We start from the raw sequence: 24,575 nt of genomic DNA on the forward strand, positions 1-24,575 counted from the left end.
TTAGGAGTTCAGACTTCCTAGCCTTGCCACGTACAGTGATCCCACACTGCTTAGCCATTTTTCTCAACTCCTCCATAGACATTGCTTTTCAAGTGAATTCACCCTGGCTTGGAGAGCTACTCGCTTCAGTTGCAGACATGTTAGTATTCAAGCACACAACCACAAGAAAACCTGTATTGAAATCTTGCTCTTTTTTGTTTGGGAGCAATTTGGCTTCCGCTTCCAATTTCTCTAGTTTGTCTGTTGGTCAATTCCGGACACTAGAACCCAAATTTCTGTTATGACCAGGTGAGATAGCGGTCTAGGGTTCCCTTTCAACCTTCACCTGGTCTTGCTGTAACAGGGTTTAATTTGTAAACACACTGTTTTTAGCTCCCCCTTGGTGAATCCTTGCTCACTGCTTTCCAATTATAAGGCAAAGAAATCAGCACAAACAGGTTTTCTTCGGTTTAAAGAAGAAAAGTTGAAATTTATTAAACTTAAACTCTGATTTGGTTAATGCCTATGGATACACGACCCGCCCACGCTAGCATGCATACGCGATATAGAACATAGAACAGTACAGGCCCTTCGGCCCACGATGTTGTGCCGACCCTTTAACCTACTCTAAGATCAAACTACCTACATATCCTTCATTCTACTATCATCCATGTACCTATCCAAGAGTCGCTTAAATGTCCCTAATGTATCTGCTTCTACTACCGCTGGCAGTGCATTCCATGGACCCACCACTGTGTAAAGAACCTACCTCTGACATCTCCCCTAAACCTTCCTCCAATCACCTTAAAATTATGCCCGTGGTGATAGCCCTTTCCGCCCTGGGAAAAAGTCTCTGGCTATCCACTCTATCTATGCCTCTCATCATCTTGTACACCTCTATCAAGTCACCTCTCATCCTTCTTCGCTCCATTGAGAAAAGCCCTAGCTCCCTCAATCTTTCTTTGTAAGACATGCCCTCCAGTCCAGGCAGCATCCTGGTAAATCTCCTCTGCACCCTCTCTAAAGCTTCCACATCCTTCCTATAATGAGGCGACCAGAACTGAACACAATATTCCAAGTGTGGTCTAACCAGGGCTTTATAGAGCTGCAGCATAACCTCACGGCTCTTAAACTCAATCCCCCTGTTAATGAAAGCCAACACCCCATACGCCTTAACAACCCTATCAACTTGGGTGGCAACTTTGAGGGATCTATGGACGTGGACCCCAAGATCCCTCTGTTCCTCCACACTGCCAAGAATCCTGTCTTTAAGCCTGTATTCTGCATTCAAACTTCCAAAATGAATCACTTCACACTTTTCCAGGTTGAACTCCATCTGCCACTTCTCAGCCCAGCTCTGCATCCTGTCAATGTCCCGTTGCAACCTACAACAGCCCTCCACACTATCCACAACTCCAGCCACCTTTGTGTCATCGGCAAACTTGCTAACCCAGCCTTCCACTTCCTCATCCAAGTCCTTTATAAAAACCACAAAGAGCAGAGGTCCCAGAACAGATCCCTGCGGAACACCACTGGTCACCGAACTCCAGGCTGAATACTTTCCATCTACTACCACACTGTCTATGGGCCAGCCAATTCTGTCTCCAGACAGCCAAATTCCCTTGTATCCCATGCCTCCTCACTTTCTGAATGAGCCTACCATGGGGAATCTTATCAAACGCCTTGCTAAAATCCATATACACCACATCCACTGCTCTTCCTTCATCAATGTGTTTTGTCACATCTTCAAAGAATTCAATAAGGCTTGTGAGGCATGACCTGCCCCTCACAAAGCCATGCTGACTATCTCTAATCATACTATGCTTTTCCAAATAATCATCAATCCTGTCTCAGAATCCTCTCCAATAATTTTCCCACCACCGACGTAAGACTGACTGGTCTGTAATTCCCAGGGTTATCCCTATTCCCTTTCTTGAACAAGGGAACATTTACCACCCTCCAATCATCTGGTACTACTCCAGTGGACAGTGAGGACGCAAAGATCATCACCAAAGGCGCGGCAATCTCTTCCCGTAATATCCTTGGGTATATCCCATCTGGCCCTGGGGACTTATCTATCCTCATGTCTTTCAAAATTTCCAGCACATCCTCCTTCTTAACATCAACCTGTTCGAGCATATCAGCCTGTTTCACGCTGTCCTCACAAACGACAAGCTCCCTCTCACTAGTGAATACTGAAGCAAAGTATTCATTAAGGGACCTGTACAAGAAGGACTGGTTGCATCTGAACTGGAGGGGCACCAATATCCTGGGCGGGAGGTTTGCTAGAGCTCTTCGGGAGGGTTTAAACTAGTTTGGCAGGGGGATGGGAACCAGAGCTACGGATCAGTGGATGGGGTAGCTGTTGAACAGGCAGATACAGAGTGCAGAGAGTCTGTGAGGAAGGTTAGACAGTTGACAAGGCAAAGTTGCAGCCAGGATGATGGGTTGAAGTGTGTCTATTTTAACGCAAGAAGTGTCAGGAATAAGGGTGATGAACTTAGAACTACGATGTTGTGGCCATTATGGAGACTTGGATATCACAGGGGCAGGAATGGATGTTGGATGTTCCGGGGTTTAGATGTTTCAAAAGGAATGGGGAGGGAGGTAAAAGAGGTGGGTGAGTGGCATTGCTAATCAGGGATAGCTCCAAGGAAAACAACCCTAGCCTATCCAGTCTCCCTTCATAACTGAAATGCTCCAGCCCAGGCAACATCCTGGTGAATCTCCGCTGCACCCTTTCCAATGCAATCACGTCCTTCCTATAGTGTGGTGTCCAGAACTGTACACAGTACTCCAGCTGTGGCCTAACTAGCGTTTTATACAGCTCCATCATAACCTCCCTGCTCTTCTGTTCTATGCCTCGGCTAATAAAGGCAGGTATCCCATATGCCTTCCTAACTACCTTATCTACCTGTGCTGCTGCCTTCAGTGATCTATGGACAAGTACAGCAAGGTCCCTCTGATCTTCTGTACTTCCTCGGGTCCTACCATCCATTGTATATTTCCTTACCTTGTTAGTCCTTCCAAAATGTATCACCTCACACTTCAGGATTAAATTCCATTTGCCACTGCTCTGCCCATCTATATTGCCCTGTAATCTAAGGTTTTCCTGCTCACTATTTACGACACCACCAATTTTCGTGTCATCTGCGAACTTACTGATCATACCTCCTATATTCACATCTAAATCATTAATGTACACTACAAACAGCAAGGGTCCCAGCATGGATATCTGCAGTGCACCACTGGTCACAGGCTTCCACTCGCAAAAACAACCCTCAACCATCACCCTCCGTCTCCTGCCACTAATCCAATTTTGGATCCAATTTGCCAAATTGCCCTGGATCCCATGGGCTCTTGCCTTCTTGACCAATCTCCCATGCGGGACCTTATCAAAAGCCTTACTGAAGTCCATGTAGACTACATCAACTGCTTTACTCTTATCTACACACCTAGTCACCTCCTTGAAAAATTCAATCAAGCTCGTTAGTCATGATCTTCCTCTGACAAAGCCATGCTGACTATCCCTGCCTCTCCAAGTGGCGATTAATCCCGACCCTCATTTTTTCCAATAGTTTCCCTGCCACTGATAGGCTGTAGGTCAATCTTGCTTTTTGTTGAGGCCCAGTATTATTCTTAAACCTTGTTCGCTGTAGGAGACTTTTCTCTCTTGGAGGTCATGTGTCTTCAGTGGATTCAGAGGCTTGTGAGAAAGAGATGGGAGCTGACAGGAGAGATCTTTTCAGTCCAGGAGCAAACTACTTTCTGCCCAAACTGTTTGTACAAATTCAAAAAAACTCAGGTTGCCCAGCAGGTTAGTCATGTGACTAGCTGGTTTGACCAGGTCAGTTTGTGTATTCAGCCATCTTAGCAGTTAGCCTGGAATGCAAGCTCCCCCACCTTCAATGTCTGGTGATCAAAAGTTCATTGTGGTTTGAATGTCAAGGTATGGCTGCTTTGTCCTTCCAAACACTGTCTACCAATATGCAAACATCCCTTCCAGCCACAGCCGATCTGTTCAACAAGTCCTCCCCTCCCTCCAGTAACAGTTTAAAATCAATGTTCATAACAAACGTAATGTGCCTCATTCTTGACAGGTGGGGACCTAACATGACATTAGTAAGAGGTGGGGTGGGGCCTATGAGTGACAAAGAGGGTGATCTATGCCGATAGGTGCAGGGCAAGGCTAGAATACTTAATGAGTACATTGTTTTGGTGCTTACTAAGGAAGAGGATGCTGGCAAAATATCGATTAGAAGCTGAGATGGCAGAAGATTGGGTGAAAATTGAGAGGCAGGAGGTACTTAAAAGGCTGGCTAATGCTTATAGTGGCCTGGTCTGGATGGCTTGCATCCCAGGTTGCTAAAGGAACTCAAGGTGGAAATAGTGGAAGGGTTTGCCATAATCTTCCAGTCCTCCCTAGATATGAGGAAGGTGCCAGAGGATTGGAGAGTGGCAAATGTTATTCAAGAAAGGGTATGAGGACATTCCTAGTAACTAAAGGCCATTCAATTTAACATTAGTGATGTCCTTTAGGGAAGGCAATCTGCTGTCCTTACCTGGTCTAGCCTACATGTGACTCCAGATCCACAGCAAAATGTGGTTGACCTCTTAACTGCCCTCTGAAATGGAAACCACTCAGTTCAAGGGCAGTTAGGGATGGGCAACAAATGTTGGCCTTGCCAGCAATGCCTGCATCCCATTAAAGAATTTTTAAAAAAAGGTTTTGGAAACAATCAGGGACAAAATCAACAGGCACTTGGAGAGCTTTGAGCTGATGGATAGCCAGCACAGATTTGTGAAAGGCAGGTTGTGCTTGACTAATCTTATTGAATTTTTTGATGAAGTAACAGATAGTTGATGCAAGATTGCAGTAGATGTTGTCTATATGGATTTTAAGAAATCATTTGACAAAGTACCACGTAAAAAAAAGGCTGGTGAACAAATTGAACCTCATGGAATAGGAAGGTCAGTATCAGCTTGGATTAAAAAAATTGGCTGAAGGACAGAAAACAGTCTGGGAAATGGTTATTTTTCAGACCAGAGGATGGTAAACAGTGGTGTTCCCCAAGGGCCAGTGCTAGGACCACTGCTTTTTTGATATATATGAATGACTTCAATATTGGAAAAGAGTGTAACATATCAAAATTTGCCAATGATTCCAAACTTGGAGGAGTGGCAAACAGTGAGGATGATACAAATTGACTGCTACAGGACATAGAAAGGCTAACAGAATGGGCAGATAAGTGGCAAATGGAATTTAATACATCGAAATAGGAGGTGATCCATTTTGTTGGAAGGGATAGGGAAAGGTCATAAGGATTTAGTGGCACAGTTCTAAAGTGTGTGCAGGGACACGGAACTGGGTTGCATGTGCGATCTTTGAAGGTGGCAGGACATAGAGAAAGTATTTAGCAAAGCATATGGGATCTTGGGCTTCATGAATAGAGGTATCGAGTACAAAAGCAGGAAAGTTATACTGAACCTTTATGAAGCTCTGGTTAGGCCACAGCTGGAATATCACGTCCAGTTCTGGTCACCACACTTTAGGAAGGATCTGAAAGGGTGCGGGGGAGGTTTACTAGAATGGTTCCAAGGATGAGGGATTTTAGCTACAAGGTTAAGTTGGGGAAGCTGGAGTTGTTCTCCTTGGAACAGAGGAGATTGAGGGGAGATTTGATAGAGGTGTACACGATTATGACAGGTTTGGATAAGTAGACAAAGAAAAACTGTTCCCATTAGCTGACAGTACAAGGACTAGGGGAGACAGATTTAAGATTTTAGGCAAGAGATACAATGGGGATGTGACGAAGAACTTTAAGTAGTGAGTGGTAATGACCTGGAACACTACCAACGTGGGTGGTGGCAGCAGAGACAATCAATGATTTCAAAAAGAAATGGATGGATACTTGAAGGAAACAAACTTTGAGGGCTACAGGGATAGAGCGGGGAAGTGGGGCTGACTGGATTGTTCTATGGAGAGCTGGCATGCACTCAGTGCGGCCTCCTGTGCCATAAATAACTGACCTTTCGCTCTAGCTTCCCCTTAAATGCATTTATGCTATTCAACTCAATTACTCCTCTTGGTATCGAACTCCACACTAAACAATTCCACCAAGTTATATTAGATAGTGCCTTTAACGTATTAAAATGTCCCAAGGCATTCCAGAGGAGCGTCAGAAAGCAAAATTGGACACAGCCACATAAAGCAATGTTAGAACAGGTTACCAAAAGCTTAGTTAAAGAGGTAGGTTTTAAGGAGAGTCTTAAAAGAAAGAGGCAGGCGTCTCAAGTAGCTTCGCAAGCATCGGGGTGATAGGTGAACAGGACTTGGTTATGATACAGCCATAAGAGTTCAATGAGTTTGGCACGGTCACGAGAAGTGCAGTGATGAAGATACAGAACCAAATTGAAGAGCTATATAAAAAAAAAAATTGGAACAATTTTAAAGAGACTGGTACATGCACTGTCAACAAACTGGAGGACAAGACACATGACCCTCAGCATCTCTTGTACTCATTTGCATCCGTGTCTACTAAGACTGAAAACCAGTTAAGCCTCACTTGGATGTAAGCTATACACAAAAACAATGAGACAAGAACTTTCTCAGACTTCTTATCTCCAAATAACCTCCATTACTATGGAATGTAAACCACCCTCATCTCTTTAGAATGGGGCCATCATCAAGGCCATTATACAGCCCAGCTAGGACTGAAACCTGAAGTCACATGGGCAAAGTCAACCCTTGTAAAATTCAGCTTACAAGGTAATTGTTTTGAGGAACAAAAGGGAGTCTTTTCAGGCCAGGACTAGAGACAACAGCACGAGTGTGGTCTGTCCTACCCAAAGCCTATTGACAGAAATTCAGAAACACGAGGAAAAGGCCCACCTAGACATACATTGAATTTGAAAGAATTAAACATGTGGCTTTCGATCACTGGATCTAATGTCTCAAGCTAGACTCTTGCTATGAAAATCTGAGAGAGGAGATTCCATTAGAAGAATTTAAAAATAGCATCCCAGTTAACATAATCCATATTGAGGAGTAACGAACTGCAAGGGTGAGAAGCTGCAGTAATGGCCGATGACTATGAATTAACACACAGACCTCTAACTCAAAATAAACTTGGGTATAGTAACTCTTACAGGCTAGGGAGACATAGGATGGAGGTAGATGAAGCAGAAATGGGCTCAAGAGAGAGAGAGTAAGGAAGGAAAAACCATCTCCAAATTTTAAAACGAACCAAGATGGTAAACCAGTAGGGGCACACCTGATGTGTTTTTAGTTTGGAAAATCTGTCCATAGAGGCAGATTGTTGGTATGGACTACAGTCAAGACAGTGTCTGTAGCTATGAAGTTGGTGAGCAAATGTAGGTATTCTGATCCAGTGCTACAAGAACCTTTTGCAAAATGGAAAAAACGGCTTTTGTTTTTTGTAGCCCAGGCACCAGGCAGAGAGAGAACCATCCTCAGGGATACTGGTGGTCTTCAAACACTACTTGTAGCAAAGTTTACAGTAATGCCACCCAAAAGCAGAATAAATACCACGGTATTGGTAAAAGGGCTTACTGGTAAGTGCTTGAAGGTTCCCATAGTTAAAGTCCCTTACTTATAGAGTAAGTTAGTCACTGGGGTAGTGACGTTTGGGGTCATTCAGAGCATACCAATGCAGGACCTATTGTTGGGCAATGACTTGGTAGGAAGCACAGTATTGTATCCAGAGGGTCCAGAGCTGTCCACGAAGATTAGGGAAACTGAGGGGAACAAGTAAAATTCAGCACAGCTGCAGAAGTCCCAAAATAAGGTTAAAGGAAAGCCTAGAAAATAAATAGGCCAAGGTAGAGTGAGTAGAATATAACAAAGTCGAGACAGTCAGTAGAACCTAGAGGCTGAGACCGAGCCAGAGGAAAGTAAAGGAGCTGAGACAGAAACTGCAGAGGTAGAAAACTTCATTACAGATTTAAATAGAGACAAGGAAAGTTCACAAACAGGCAAGTTGAGTGAGCGTGGTGGAAGCTGGACAGCCACCTGTGAGCAGTAGTGTCCCAGAGGACATTGGGCAGATTGGGGAAAAGCTCACCCCCTGAAGTAAAGGAAAAAGGGAAGGTAACATACCCTAAGGTAAACAGCACTTGGGAAAGTCACAAGAAAACTAAAAAGGTAGGGTCAGTGCAGATATACCCACTGAAGACTCAAAGGGTCAGGTTCCAAATCCAAAGCTAACCGAACACTGCAAATCAGATTCAGAATCCACTTAGGACAACGCGTAGAAGGAGAACCCAGACGCCTCACAGGGGTTAAAGAATAACTTATCACCTACTGTTACCCTCAAGGTAAGAATTTTCAATGTGCCAGAACCTGAACTATTAAAGCCATGTGATGTGGAAGCAGCAGTTAAGGGGTTACAGGCAGTGCAATTTGCAAACAGCCAGGAACAATGCCATAATGGAAATTTGCATATTACAAACCTTGGACCAGAACAAATGTCTTTCCAGCGGTCTCCCAAAGTGCTGCAAACAGATGCTAAAGAAATTCAATCCCATTCGACACCACATAACTGGGATTTAAAAGTGGGAAAGGGATAGAATGCACCAAATTTCCTAACCAAAAACCTTAAACCTCAATGTCTGAAAGATATGCAATTATAATTGTGCCCCATCGAAGATGGGCAGCAGTGGCGCAGTGGTTAGCACCGCAGCCTCACAGCTCCAGCGACCCAGGTTCATTTCTGGGTACTGTCTGTGCGGACTTTGCAAGTTCTTCCTGTGACCGTGTGGGTTTCCGCCGGGTGCTCAGGTTTCCTCCCACAGCCAAAGACTTGCAGGTTGATAGGTAAATTGGCCATTGTAAATTGCCCCTAGTGTAGGTAGGTGGTAGGAGAATTGAGGGAAGGTGGGGATGTGGTAGGGAATATGGGATTAATGTAGGATTAGTATAAATGGGTGGTTGTTGGTCGGCACAGACTTGTTGGGCCGAAGGGCCTGTTTCAGTGCTGTATCTCTTTAAAAAAAAAAGATGCAAAACTCAAACTTGAAGGAATGGTTGTTAGACAATGCCAGCTATAACAGTTGTAAGAATGTGGTGTTGGTGTCATGAGTGCAGAATGTGTGTACTGGTATGACCCTATAGCTTCTTTCTTCCTAAACCAAAAAATAAAATATAAAATGAAATTCAAGGAATTTAATTTCCCCCTTTTTGCATGTGGTGTCAGACTCCTGGGAAGTGGAGTGAGGAAAATACAGAACCAAACTGAAGAGTTATAAAAAAAAAAGTGTGCTGTCCACATAAATGGAGGACAAGACAGATCAGCATCTCGCACTCAAATCCACATGGTGTCTACTAAGACTGAAAACCAATTAAGCCCCATTTGGATGGAAATATGACAGATAATCACACCTGGATGTAAGCTGTATTTTTTTTAAAAATGAGACAAGACTTGACTAGGACTTCTCATCTCCGAATTATCTCCATTACAATGGTGAACCCCTTTATCTCAGAAGGGGGCCATCATCAAGGCCAGCTAGGACTGAAACCTGAAGTTACACAGGTGAAGCCAACCTTTTGTAAAGTTCACTTTAAAACTAATTGTTTTGAGGAACAAAGGGGGAGTCTTTTCAGGACAGGACTAGAGACAGTATCAGTTTGGTCTGTCCTCAGTGCAACAAAAAACCATCTTGTATTCCAGCAAGAATTTACTGAGAAAGATCGGTCCCAGCCAATACATTTGAACCCTGCTGAGACAAGTTTGAAGCTAGTTACAGTGGAGATAAATACTTTTGTAAAAATTACTTTTCTATTGTTGAGAATTGATCGAAGACATCAGTACCGTTTTCAACCCAAAAGTGAACTGCCAGGAAACTAATAGCTGAACGATTACCAGACAACCAGCTAACAGGCCTGCAACTTTATAATTCACCTCCTGAGGGGATCCCACAGGTTATTCCTGAAACAGACTTTTGCAACCCGAACTCTGAACACCTCTAACCTTGTACTTTTCTTTCTATCTTCGAGAGTGCATGTGAGAGCAAATGCATATGTAAGTGGTGTTGCCCAATCATTTCGGGATTTGTAAAATAAATAGTTTTTTAAAAATCCTACGAGAAAACAGTCATTTGTCTGTTCATTTGATCCTGAAGACACTTTGGGGGTGGGTGGGGGGGGTTAAAGCATCATTTTAACAAAACACGATTGCGGTCAGTTGAGAGTTGAAGAATGGGAACCACCCACATCCCTTACCACCTGCCCGTAACAAATTCAAGTTTATGGAGGGTGGAAGGTGGGAGACTGGCCAAGACAGCATTTGAATAGTTAAGTATAGAGCTAACAAAGGCATGGTTGAGCATTTCAGCAGATGAGCTGAGGCAGAGGTGGAAGCAGATGGAGGTGGACATAGGTGGCCTTGGTTATGGAACAGATATGTAATTGCAAGCTCATTTGAGGGTCAAATAAGATGCCAAGGTTACATAGAGTCTAGTTCAGCCTCAGAGGGGCCAGGGAGAGGAACAGTGGCTAAGGAACAGAGTACTGTGTACAGTTGTGGGCCCCATATTATAAAAAAGGATATCAAAGCACTAGAGAACCATAGAATAATGCAACACAGAAGGAAGCATTTCACCCAATCAAGTTTGAGCCAGTTCCTTTGAAGAACAGTTCAGTTAGTCCCACTGCTGTAACTGTTTTAAGTATTTATCAAATTTCCTTTGAATACCACTATTGAATCTATCTATCATCCTATCAGGCAGTGCATTCCAAATCCTAACCATGGGCTTCCAAGAAAAAGAGCTTTTGGTTATGTTGCCTCTTTTTCCAATCACCTTAAGTTTATGCCCTCTGGTTACCAACCCTACCACCATTGGAAATTCCTTATTTATTCTATTTAAACCATTCATGATTTTAAACACCTGATCAATTTTCCCATTAGTTTTCCGTTCCCGTTCCGAGGAAGGGTCACTGACCCGAAACGTTAACTCTGCTTCTCTCTCCACAGATGCTGCCAGACCTGCTGAGTATTTCCAGCATTTCTTGTTTTTACTCCCATTAGCTTTCTCTGCTTTAAGAACAAGCATTCCAGCTTCTCCAGTCTCTCCATATAATTGTAATCCCCGATCCCTGGAACCAATCTCGTAAATCTGTTCTATACCCTCTAAAACCTTTGTCCTTTTCAAAGTGCAGCACCCAGAATTTGATATTATACTACAGCTGGGGCTGAACGAGTGTTTTATTCAGCTTAAATTCCTGGCTTTTGTATTCTATGCACCTATTTATAAAACTTCAGATCCAATATGCTTTATTAACTGCTTTGTTAACGTATTCAGCCACCTTCAATGATTTGTGCACAAATACGCCAAGGTCTTTCTCCTCTTGCATTCCCTTTAAAATTTTACCATTTAGCATGTATTGTCCTCATTCTTCCTACCAAAATGTGTCATCTGCTGCTTTTCCGCACTAAATTTCTTCGGCCATGTGACCGCCCATTCCACCAACCTGTGTTGTATGTCCTCTTGAAGTCAATTATTACCACCTTCACTGTTTTCAAGTTTTGTCTCCTGCAGATTTTGAAATTGTGCCCATACTGACAAGTCATTCTTTCAATCCATCAGCCTGCTTCCAAATATCCACAAAGCGATGGAAAGAGTCCTCATCAGTGCTATCAAGCAGCACTTATTTACCAACCACCTGTTTACCAAAGCTCGAGTTTGTGTTCTGTCAGAACTATTCGGCTGCAGACGTCATTACAGTCTTGGTGTAATCATGGATGCATGTTTAATTCCGGGGTGCAGTGAATTTGATAGTGTAGCACCAAGGAGCCCTAGTAAAACTGAAGACAATGGGGCTAAGGGAGAAAAACTCCAGTGGTTGGAGTTATACCAGGTACAAAGTGATGGAAGGAGGTCTCATCAGAGCTATCAAGCAGAAATTACTTACCAATGACCTCCATTGCTCAATTTGGGTTCTGTCAGAACCACCTCATCTCTAGACTTCCTTACTTTGTGGTTGTGGCCATTGAAGGCTCATGGAATAGGAGGGTCAGTGTCAACTCTAGGACATTGCAGCAGGATTTTCTCAGGCCCAACTATCATCAATGACCTTCCTTCTATTATTGTCATAAGTGGGGCTGTTTGCTGATTGTACTGTGTTGATCTCCAGATGCAGTTACCCTGATAATTAAGCAGTCCATGACTACCTGCAGCGAGGTTTGGGCTGATAAGTGGCAGGTAATATTTGCACTCCACAAACGCCAGGTAATGACCATCTCCACCAGGAGAGAGACTAACCACATCCCCTGGCATTGCATTGCCATCTGAGTGCCCGACCATCAATATCATGATGAATCACCATGGACCAGAAACTGAATTGGACCAGCCATCTAAATGCCACATCCACCAGAGCAGTTCAGAGGCTAGGTTTACTGCTGTGAGTGGCTCACCACCTAACTAACCGAAACACTAACCAGATTTTGTGATGAAAAAGTCTCCACTTAACCTGGACAGCTGCAGCTCCAGTACTCGTCCAGATGCTCAATTATCCAGGGTAAAGCAGCCCATTTGACCAGTACCCCATTTACTTGCTTAAACATGTACTCTCTCCACCATCTAAAATACTGTAGCTGGTGTGTATTATCTACAGGATGCACTGTAGCAACTTTGCCAACCTCCCAACTCTGCTGCCTACACCACCTAAGACAAGGTCAGCAGGTGCATGGGAACACCATTACCTACAATTGTACACCATCCTGACTTATACATATTGCTTCATTTTTCCTGAACTCTGAGCCTCAAACTCACTTCCTCCATTTTCTCTCCTATCCTCCCAGAGCTCACCTTGTGAGTGAAACCTGTCTCCTGCTGTCTTTGACCCTACTCCAGTCAACTGCTGACTACCTAATTACCCTTCCTGGCCCCATGTTAGCCGATACAATTAGCCCCGTCCTTCAGGTTTTGCCGCCATCATCCCTCTTTTTAAAAAGAACACCCTTGACCTTATGTCCTCGGAAACTACTGCTCGATCTCCAATCTCACTTTCCTCTCAAGTTCTTGAATGTGTTGTTGCCTCCAAATCCGTGCTGATCTTTCTTGCAAGTCCATGCTTGAATTCCTCCAATCAGGTTTCTGCCCTGCACAGTATTGAAACACCCCTTATCAAAGTCACAAATAACATCCTATGTGACTGCGACACTTGTAAACTATCCCGCCTTGCCTATCTTGACCTTTCTGCAGCTGCTGTCATGGTTGGCCACACCATACTCCTCCAATGTCTCTCCTCCGTCGTCTAGTGAGGCGGGACTGCCCTCCCTGCTTCCATTCTTTATTTAGCCATAGCCACAGAGTCACTTGCAATGGATTTTTGTGCAGCTCTCGCACCATTACCTCTGGAGATTCCCAAGGATCTAGCCTTGGCCCCCTCCTATTTCACATCTACATGCTGCTGCTCAGCAACATCATCCGAAGACACATCAGGTTCCACGTGTATGTTGACGATACTCAGCTCAAGCTGTCTCGACGCCCTCCGTTGTCTCGACTTGTCGCACTGCTTTTCTACTATCCAGTACTGGAAGAGCAGAAATTTCCTCCAATTAAATACAGAGAACACCAAAGCCATTATCTTTGATCTCCAACCCAAACTTTGTTCCTTAGCCACCATACTCCATCTATCTCCACTGTCCTGGTCTGAGGTTAAGCCGGATTGTTAGCAACCTTGGCATCCTATTTGACCCGGAGATGAGCTTCTGATGATATATCCATTCCATTACCAAGACCACCTACTTCCACTCCCATAATATCACCCACCTCTATCTCTGCCTCAGCTCATCATCTGCTCAAGCTCTCATCTGTGCTTTTGTTATCTCTAGACGTGACTATTTCAGTATTCTCCTGGCAGGAAGCAAGTGTTCTTGTAACTGGAAGGCTGTTTTCAGTGGGATTTTGCAGGACTCAGTAATAGGTCCCGTTTTAGGTATATACAGCTGTTTTACGGCCGACTTCTGTGCCATAAATTTTCTATGTTTCTTCTTGATCTGTATCTCTATGCCAGTTAGCACTTGGCTTGGGTAGTAATCTTGAAATTACCACCTGTGACATCCTGCTATTTTTACTTTAGTTCCTAGCTTCAGATAGTCCCTTAACAGGACATGCTCCCTCTTCTTCCCTATGTCATTGGTCCCAACAACTGGATTTTCTCTTCCCTTTCCAAGTTCTATGTTTACTTGCAGTTGTTCCCTTTACCCTTGCACCAGGTAGGCAACATATGCTCCTGGACCCTTGTTAGTGACTGCAGAGGATGCTATCTATTCCCCTAATTATTGAATCCCCAGTGACTGCAGCCTTTGTATTCTGCTCCTTCCCCTTCCTTGGACTGCATCTGTTCCACAGTGCCATGGTTAACATTCTAGGCATCCTCCTCACAGCCATCCCCCCCCAGGTAGTGAGTACCTATTGGACAGGACCGTGTCTGTGGGCCCCCATCTCTACCTCGCCAAGATTCCCACTACCCTGTTGACTGACAGTCGCACGCTCTGCTTCCTGCACCTGTGCTTTCCCCTGAGGTGTAGTACTTTATTTTACACTAACTTTTTTAGCCCTCACATCTGCTAATTTGATAGAAAAGCTGTTTTTTTTGCTGTTTTTGAGAGGGTGGGATGGGAATTCAGTAATGGATTTCGAAAGTGAAAGATGCTGTATAATTGGAAGTCTATTCCTTTTTATTGCTCGAGTCATAGTTAAGAAACAAATGTCCCTCATCTATCTTGCCTTCTGCTTAATTATTTTTAATAGTATAATTTCATTAATATAAATTTAGCTTAAATATAGTTGTATGTGTTGCTTTGACAGACAGCTTTTTTCTTTATAACTGTTTAGTTGCAGTAAAATGCAACATTATTTTGATAAGTTTGACTAAGTATAATCATATCTTGGAAGCAAAGATGAAATGTCTGAGAACTCCTATGCTTCATATGGAAGGGTTCCAAACTCTTTCTCAGGTGGCCAAGTTGATACAGTACACATACACACCATAAAGCTACTCATCCCATGTTTCTAGAACAGTATATTGAGGAACTAACTAGAGAACAGGCTATTTTAGATCTGGTGTTGTGCAATGAGTAAGGGCTGATTAATCTCATTGTAAAGGAGCCTTTAGGGAACAGTGACCATAATATGTTACTTTTGGTTTGAAAGTGATGTAGTTCAGTGCAAAACTAAGGTCTTAAATCTAAACAAAGGAAACTATGAAGGATATGAGGGGCAAGTTGGCTGTGGTAGATTGGGAAACTACATTAGAAGGTATGACAGTAGACAGACAATGGCTAGCACTTAAAGAATTAATGCATGGTTTACAACAAATTTACATTCCTTTGAGGCACAAAAACCCAGCAGGAAAAGTGATCAATTCATGGCTAACGAGAGAAGTTAAAGATTGTATTAGATCAAAGGAAGAGGCTTATAAAGTTGCCAAAAAAAGTAGTAAGCCTGAGGATTGGGAGCATTTTAGAATTCAGCAAAGGAGGACCAAGAAACTGGTAAAGGAAGAGAAAATAGAATATGAAAGTAAATTAGCAAGAAACATAAAAAGCTTCTATAGGTATGTAAAAAGGAAAAGATTAGCAAAGGCTAATGTGGGCCCACTACAGGCAGAGAAAAGGAAATTTATAATGGGGAATATGGAAATGGAAGAGAAACCAAACAAATACTTTGTGTCTGTCTTCACGGAGAAAGATACAAAAATCTTCCCAGGTATACTAGAGAACCAAGGGACTAGCAAGAATGAGGAACCTAAAGAAATTAGTATTAGTCAAAAAGTAATACTGGACTGAAAGTTGATAAATCCCCTGGACCTGATTTGCATCCCACAGTGTTGAAAGAGGTGGCTGTAGAGATGGTGGATGCATTGGTGGTGATCTTCCAAAATACTATAGATTCTGGAGCAGTTACTGAAGATTGGAAGGTAGAAAATATAACCCCACGATTTAAAAAGAGGGAAAATGCTAAAATCTATTATAAAGGATGTTATAACTGGACACTTAGAAAATAATGGCAGGATTAGGCAAAGTCAACATGGATTTATGAAAGGGAAATCATGTTTGACAAATCTGTTAAGAGTTTTGAGGATGTGACTAACAGAATGGATAAGGGAGAGCCAGTAGATGTGGTGTATTTGGATTTTCAGCAGGCTTTCCATAAGGTCCCACACAAGAGGATAGTAAGCAAAATTAGAGCACATGGGAGTGAGGATAATATACAGTCATGGATTGAGAATTGGTTAATGGACAGAAAACAGAATAGGAATAAACAGGTCATTGTCAAGTTGGCAGGCTGTGCCTAGTGGGGTACCACAAGGATCAGTGCTTGGGTCCCAACTGTTCACAATCTATAATCAATGAACTGGATATGGGGATCAATTGTAATATTTCCAAATTTGCTGATGACACAGAACTAGGAGGAATGCAAGTTGTGAGGATGATGCAAGGAGACTTCAAGGGGATTTGGACAGACTAAGTGAATAGGCAAGAACATGGCAGATGGAATATAATGTGAATAAGTGTGAAGTGATCCACTTTGGTAGCAAAAACAAAGGCAGAGTATTTCTTAAATGGTGAGATTGGGAAGTGTTGGTGGCACATAGGAGTAGGCCATTCAGTCCATCAAGCCTGCTCCCCCAGTTAGATAATGGCTGATCATCTGCCTCAATGCCACTTTCCTATGCTATCCCATATCCCTTTTGATCATAGGAGCATAGGAAATAGCAGAAGTAGGCCATTCGGCCCGTCGAGCCTGCTCTGCCATTCAAACAGATCATGGCTGATCTACTTCTGTGCCATTTTCCCCCCACTATCCCCATATCCCTTGATGTCATTAGTATCCAGAAATCTATCAATTTCTGTCTTGAACATGCTCAATGATTGAGCTTCCCACAGCCCTCTAGGGTAGAGAATTCCACAGATTCACCGCCCTCGAGTAAAGAAATTCCTCCCCATCTCAGTCTTAAATGGCCTACCCCTTATTCTAGGCTCACCAGCCGAAGGAAACATTCTATCCACATCTACTGTCACACCCTGTAAAAATTTTGTAAGTTTCAATGAGGTCACCCCTCATTCTTCAAATCTTTAGAGAATACAGGCCCAGTTTCTGCAATCTCTGCTCATAAGCCATCCCAGGGATTAGTCTGGTGAATTTCCATTGCACTCCCTCTATGGCAAGTATCCTTCCTTCGGAGAGACCAAAACTGTACACAATACTCCAGGTGCACTCTCACCAAGGCTTTATACAATTGAAGCAATACTTCTTTACTCATGTACCCTCGCAATGAAGGCCAACATACCATTTGCCTTCTTAATTGCTTGCTGCACCTGCACAATAGATTTTAGTGACTCATGAACAAGGATACCCAGGCCTCTTAGGACATCAACAGTTCCCAACCCCTTTCCATTTAAGAAATACTCTGCCTTTGTTTTTTCTCTCTCTACCAAAGTGGATCACTTCACACTTATTCACATTATATTCCATCTGCCATGTTCTTGCCTATTCACTTTCTAAACGAGTACTTTGCATCGGTATTCACCAAGGAGAGGGACATGAAGGATGTTGAGGTTAGGGACAGATGTTTGATTACTCTAGGACAAGTCGGCATAAGGAGGGAGGAAGTGTTGGGTATTCTAAAAGGCATTAAGGTGGACAAGTCCCCAGGTCCGGATGGGATCTATCCCAGGTTACTGTGGGAAGCGAGAGAGAAAATAGCTGGGGCCTTAACAGATATCTTTGCAGTATCCTTAAATACGGGTGAGGTCCCGGAGGACTGGAGAATTGCTAATGTTGTCCCCTTGTTTAAGAAGGGTAGCAGGGATAATCCAGGTAATTATAGACTGGTGAGCCTGACGTCAGTGGTAGGGAAGCTGCTGGAGAAGTTACTGAGGGATAGGATCTATTCCCATTTGGAAGAAAATGGGCTTATCAGTGATAGGCAACATGGTTTTGTGCAGGGAAGGTCATGTCTTACCAACTTAATAGAATTCTTTGAGGAAGTGACAAAGTTGATTGATGAGGGAAGGGCTGTAGATGTCATATACATGGACTTCAGTAAGGCGTTTGATAAGGTTCCCCATGGTAGGCTGATGGAGAAAGTGAAGTCGCATGGGGTCCAGGGTGTACTAGCTAGATGGATAAAGAACTGGTTGGGCAACAGGAGACAGAGAGTAGCAGTGGAAGGGAGTTTCTCAAAATGGAGACGTGTGACCAGTGGTGTTCCACAGTGATCCGTGCTGGGACCACTGTTGTTTGTGATATACATAAATGATTTGGAGGGAATTATAGGTGATCTGATTAGCAAGTTTGCAGATGACACTAAGATTGGTGGAGTTGCAGATAGTGAAGGGGACTGTCAGAGAATACAGCAGAATATAGATAGACTGGAGAGTTGGGCAGAGAAATGGCAGATGGAGTTCAATCAGGGCAAATGCGAGGTGATGCATTTTGGAAGATCCAATTCAAGAGTGAACTATACAGTAAATGGAAAAGTCCTGGGGAAAATTGATGTACAGAGAGATTTGGGTGTTCAGATCAATAGAGTGGTGAAGAAGGCATACGGCATGCTTTCCTTCATCGGACGGGGTATTGAGTACAAGAGTTGGCAGGTCATGTTACAGTTGTATAGGACTTTGGTTCGGCCACATTTGGAATACCGCGTGCAGTTCTGGTTGCCACATTACGAAAAGGATGTGGATGCTTTGGAGAGGGTGCAGAGGAGGTTCACCAGGATGTTGCCTGGTATGGAGGGCGCTAGCTATGAAGAGAGGTTGAGTAGATTAGGATTATTTTCATTAGAAAGACGGAGGTTGAGGAGGGACCTGATTGAGGTGTACAAAATCATGAGATATATATAGACAGGTTGGATAGCAAGAAGCTTTTTCCCCCCAGAGTGGGGGATTCAATTACTAGGGGTCACGAGTTCAAAGTGAAAGGGGAAAAGTTTAGGGGGGTATGCATGGAAATTTCTTTACGCAGAGGGTGGTGGGTGCCTGGAACGCATTGCCAGCAGAGGTGGTAGACGCGGGCACGATAGCGTCTTTTAAGATGTATCTAGACAGATACATGAATGGGCAGGAAGTACAGAGATACAGACCCTTAGAAAATAGGCGTCATGTTTAGATCGAGGATCTGGATCGGCGCAGGCTTGGAGGGCCGAAGGGCCTGTTCCTGTGCTGTAATTTTCTTTGTTCTTTGTCCAAATCCCCTTGAAGTCTCCTTGCATCCTCCTCACAACTTACATTCCTGCTAGTTTTGTGTCATCAAATTTGGAAATATTACAATTGGTCCCCGTATCCAAATCATTTGTATAGATTGTGAACAGCTTTGGCCCAAGCACTGATTCTTGTGGTACCCCACTAGTAACAGACTGCCTTCCTGAGAATGACCCATTTATTCCTACTCTCTGCTTTCTGTCTGTTAACCAATCCTCAATCCATTGCAGTATATTACCCCCAATCCCATGTGATCTAATTTTGTTTACTAACCTGTGTGGGACCTTATCAAAAGCCATCAGAAAGTCCAAATACACCACATCCACTAGTTCTTTTTATATGCTACAAGTAATATCTTCAAAATATTCCAACAAGTTTGTCAAACATGATTTCCCTTTCGCAAATCCATGTTGACTCTGCTCAATCATATCCTTATTTTCCAAGTGTCCAGTTAACTCATCCCTCAATCGATTCTAACATTTTCCCTACTACTGATGTCAAACTAACAGATCTGTAATTTCCATTTTCTCTCTCACTCTTTTCTTAAATAGTGGGGTTACATTTTCTACTTTCCAGTCTGCAAGAACCCTTCCAGGATTTATAGAATTTTGAAAGATAACCACCAATGCATCCACTATCTCTCTAGCCACCTCCTTCAATACTCTGGGATTAGTTCATCTGGTCCAGGGGATGTCAACTTTCAGTCCAATTAATTGTTCGAGTACTACCTCTTTATTGATACTAATTTCTTTCAGTTCCTCATTTTTACAAGTCCCCTGGTTCCCTTGTATTTCTTGGAGATTTTGTGCCTTCCTCCTGTGCTTTTGGAGGAATGTGAAGGCGTTAGAGAAAGCACAGAAAAAATTCACGATATGGAACTTCAGGTCTGAAGATAGATTGGAGAAGTTAGGACTATTTTCCTTGGAGAAGAGAAGGCTGAAATGAGATTTGATAGACTTATTCAAAATCATGAGGGGTCTGGACAGAGTGGATAGGGAGAAATTTCCCACTTGTGAAACATCAAGGATGAAGAGGCACAGATTTGAAGTGATTGGCAAAAGCAAAAGCGACACGAAGAAAAACTTTTTCCTGTAGCAAGTGGTTAGGGTCTGGAATGCACTGCCTGAGAGTGTAGTGGAGGCAGGTTCAATCGAGGCATTCTAAAGAGAATTAGACTGTTATCTGAAAAGGACAAATGTGCAGGGTTATGGTGAGAAGGTGGGGGGGGGAAATGGCACTAGGTGAATTGCTCATTTGGAGAGCTGGTGCAGACACGATAGTGTAGAATGAGGCCATTCAGCCCAACAAATCTGTGATTCTGTACCACGGTGCCATGGTCAGTTTGCTCATTCACCCTGCAGCCCTCACGCTCATCCATACAAGCTGAGAGAACCTGAGATCTGTTGGACAATTTCAAGGGCTGAAGCTCCTTCACGTCTGCCGTCTCAATCCCCTTACCTGCCTCACTCGTAGTCATGCCCTCCTGTCCCTGACCACTGACCAAATCAGAAGACCCTAGCCTGAGGGGTGACTGCCTTCTGGAATAAAGTGTCCAGGTAACTTTTCCCCTCCCTGATGCAGCGCAATGTCTGTAGCTTGGCCTCCAGCTCATTGATTCTGAGCCGAAGCTCCTCGAGCTGCAGACGTGTTTGCCGTGGATCACACTGGCATCCACCAGCTCCCACATACCACGACACATCATCTGACCTGCTATCTTTGTAATGTGTTAAATTTATTTTTCTTAATTTATAATAAACCCTACTATTACTAAACCCCACTAGTGGTAAGCTTTACTACTGCTGGTAAACCTTACTACAACTAATAAAACCTAAAGGGACCTGGTGTCCTTGTTCATAAGTCAGTGAAAGCTAACATGCAGTTGCAGCAAGCAGTTAGGAAGGCAAATGGTATGTTGGCCTTTATTGCAAGAGGATTTGAGTACAGGAGTAAAGAAGTCTTGCTGCAGTTGTATAGAGGTGAGGTGGCACCTGGAGCATTATGTACAGTTTTGGTCTCCTTACCTAATGAAGGATATACTTGCCATAATGTGCAATGAAGGTTCACCAGACTGATTTCTGGGATGGTGGGATTGTTCTATCAGGAGAAACTGCAGAGACTGGGCCTGCATTCTCTGGAGTTTTGAAGAATGAGAGGTGATCTAGTTGAAGCGTACAAAATTCTTACAAAAGGTGCAACAGGGTTGATGCAGGAAGTTTGTTCCCCGCGCTGAGGGGTCAAGAACCAGAGGACACAGTCTCGCAATAAGAGGTAGGCCCTTTAAGACTGGAATTTCTTTACTCCCAGAGAGTGGTGAATCTTTGGAATTCTCTACCCAGAGGCTCAGTCATTGAGTACATTCAAGACAGTGATCAATAGATTTGTAGATGTCAAAGATGTCCAGGCTCATGGGGATAGTGCAGGGAAAATGGTATTGAGGTAGATCAGCCATAATCTAGTTGAATGGTGGAGCAGGCTTGAGGGGCTGAATAGCCTACTCCTCCTCCTATTTCTTATATTCCTATGAAAATGTTTTATTTTGTTGCAATATTTTTTCATTAAAAACATTGACTGAATGCCACAATAAAAAAAAGAGATTGTCATCAACGGTCTAAAAGTCATAATGGCACAGAAGGTGGTTGTTCAGCCCATTGAGACTATGATGCTTCCACCACCCTTGTAGGCAGTGAGTTCCAGGTCATGACCAGTTGCAGTGTATAAAAAGAAAAGTTTTCCCAGTCATCCCCTCCCACCCCATAACCCTTGCCAGAACCTTAAATCTGTTTTCTAGTCCTTGTGCCATAGCTAACGGGAACAACTTTTCTTTGTCTACCTTGTTTAAACTGGTCATAATCTTGTACACCTCTATCAGATCACCCCTCAACCTCCTTTACTCCATGGAGAGCGACCCTAACTTATCCAACATAATCTTGTTGCTAAAAACACTTATCCCTGGAACCATCTGGTAAATCTCTTCAGAACCCTCACATCTTTCCTAAAATGCTGACCAGAACTGGACACAGTAATTGTGACCTAACCAGAGCTTTATAATGGTTCAACATGACTTTCCTGCTTTTGGACTCAATACATCTCTTTATGAAGCCCAAGATCCCATGTGCTTTGCTAACTACTCAATATGTCCTGCCACCTTCAAAGATTGAAGCACTTGAACCCCCCAGGTCCCTCTGTCTTTGCACAATTTTTAAGAACAGTGCCACTAAGTTTATATTGCCCCTCCCAATCCCTTCTGCCAAAATGCATCACCTCACACCTATGTGTTGAATTCCATCTGCTACCTGTCTACCCATTCTACCACCCTATCTGTGTCCTGTTGCAGTCAATTGGTATCATCTTCACTGTTTGCCACACCTCCAAGTCTTCAGCTCGAGAAATACTCAGTGGCACTCTATGAAAAGTTTACAGTAAATGATCCCATTGTAATTTGACAATCAGAGCATCACTGCTGGCTCTTGTACCTCCTCAAAAATTAAATGGTTTGTCAAACGTATCATGAAGTTTATGCCTTTTAAAAACTAGCACATTTTTAGTATTTTCCATAACATTTTTTACTGAGTTAATTTAACCTTGAAATTTCAGCTCAGACTGACAATGCTATTATTCTTCCATGAAAGAATGACAGATAGCATATTACATAAATGTGCAGTTTTGACAGTAAAAGACTTTTGTTCAACATAATTTAAGAATTTGTACAATTTATAATAATTTTGTCTGAGTTGTCCTTCATAGTTTATGGATCTAACTAGAAGCCTTTTTTATTAAGGTCTGCCCTTGAGCTTTTGTTTCTGAAGAAATCGAGCTGTCCTGGTCAAATAGATACTGGAATTTTCTAATCCAAATAAGGAAAATATTGTACAGGTGTTTTGAGGCTTCTAAATGCAAGACTTACTTTTTTACTGAAATCTTCAGTGCTAAAGGTGCCATTTGAGATTCTTTGCAGTTCAAAATCCTACAAAGTCAGATGATGTAGCCCTTGAAATTGTGCAAAGTGGTTTTCATTAAGAAATTAGAAATAAGAAATTATTGCAGTTAGTTTGACTTTATACAAAATATGAAGCTACATTTACTGTGAATGAAAATGATCGGATGAAGTGATAAAGTACATATTTAAACTGCTTTCTGGTTAAAACGTTTAGTGTTTTTTTTATATAAAGAGAAGAGGAGAGGGGATTGAATCTTTCCTGTGCTGACCAATGGGTTTCCTAGCCTTGTTCCCCATTTCCTATGGTTTTATTGCAGTGAAAAGTGTTTACAGATACATTGCATAAATAAAATTCTCAACTAAAGCACGCACATTTTTTGGTCTGATTTGATTTTTGTTCCTTTATGAACTTCAGCTGAGAACTGTCTTGGGGAGGTACTGAATGTGAGGAAGCTGAATCAATATGACAAAAGCAACCTTGATTTTTTTTGTCTCCTTTGTATTAACTTGTCCCAGATAATTTCCATTGATATTTTTGCTCAAAATGTGACAGTGTCCCACAGCTTGCAGATCTTGACTTCATGAAAAATATTTTAGTAAACTTTGAAGTGTTGTCTCCACTCTTTATGTACAGTCACTCAGTAAGGATTTCCCTAAACACATGAAACCTATTGATTGTTGTTTTGCTAAATTATTTCAGTGTAACTTTAGTCTACATATTCTCTGTAGATCAGAAAATATGGGTGTATTGTACATATATGTAATTGTCAATTTGCACTTGTTTTTGTAATCACCCCTAAACACAGCAAAGAAGTAAATAATGACAAAGTTTCAACTCCACAGTTCATCATTTCACAAAAAAGCCAGATAGAATTGTCCTGTAAACACACATTTCCAACAATATAAACTTACTTGGACAGCCTAGTTCAATTTTCAGTTGAATTCTGCAGGTTTTACTGTCAAACAACCCAAGTAGGCAGAAGATACATTGCCCAACTCCACTAGCAACATGTTGGACAATAAAATATTTCAGAAGAAAACAATTTGCATGCATTAAAATACAGATGCTGGAAATCTGAAATAAAAACAAAGTGCTGGAAATACTGAGCAGCATCTGTGGAGAGAGAAGCAGAGTTAAAGTTTCAGGTCTGTGACCTTTTATCAATTCAACTGATAATCAATTCAACTAGGCTGTCAAAGTAAGTTTATATAGTTGGAAATGTGTATGTTTACAGGATAATTTTATCTGCAGCTTTTTTGTGAAAGGATGAAAGGTAAGCCATGAGTTTGGTATTGCACAAAATGTACTCCCTCAACTATGTGTAAATTTTATTTAATACTTTCAGAAGATATAAACAAGATTTGTTGCAAATGCAGGTGATGTGTGGTTAGGAGTTATGTTTGTTATGTCTATGATTATAAATGGC

General features: G+C 42.5%; 1 protein-coding gene across 4 annotated transcripts in view; it reads left to right on the plus strand.

Annotated features, from left to right (window-relative positions):
• Positions 1-24,575, plus strand: part of tulp4a (TUB like protein 4a) — a 560,980-nt gene that overhangs the window by 52,613 nt on the left and 483,792 nt on the right. The window contains exon 2 of one of the 4 annotated variants that reach the window (XM_068044728.1): positions 11,584-12,514. The exons of 2 other annotated variants lie outside the window; for them this stretch is intronic. In XM_068044728.1, the coding sequence (XP_067900829.1) occupies positions 12,446-12,514 (69 nt within the window). In that variant the 5' untranslated portion in view covers positions 11,584-12,445. Of the gene's footprint in view, positions 1-11,535; positions 12,515-24,575 lie in introns of all 4 variants that reach the window. One more of the 4 variants, XM_068044729.1, reaches the window with a different exon arrangement.

This window comes from Heterodontus francisci, chromosome 13 (genome assembly GCF_036365525.1).
Source record: "Heterodontus francisci isolate sHetFra1 chromosome 13, sHetFra1.hap1, whole genome shotgun sequence".
Taxonomy (NCBI): Eukaryota; Metazoa; Chordata; class Chondrichthyes; order Heterodontiformes; family Heterodontidae; genus Heterodontus; species Heterodontus francisci.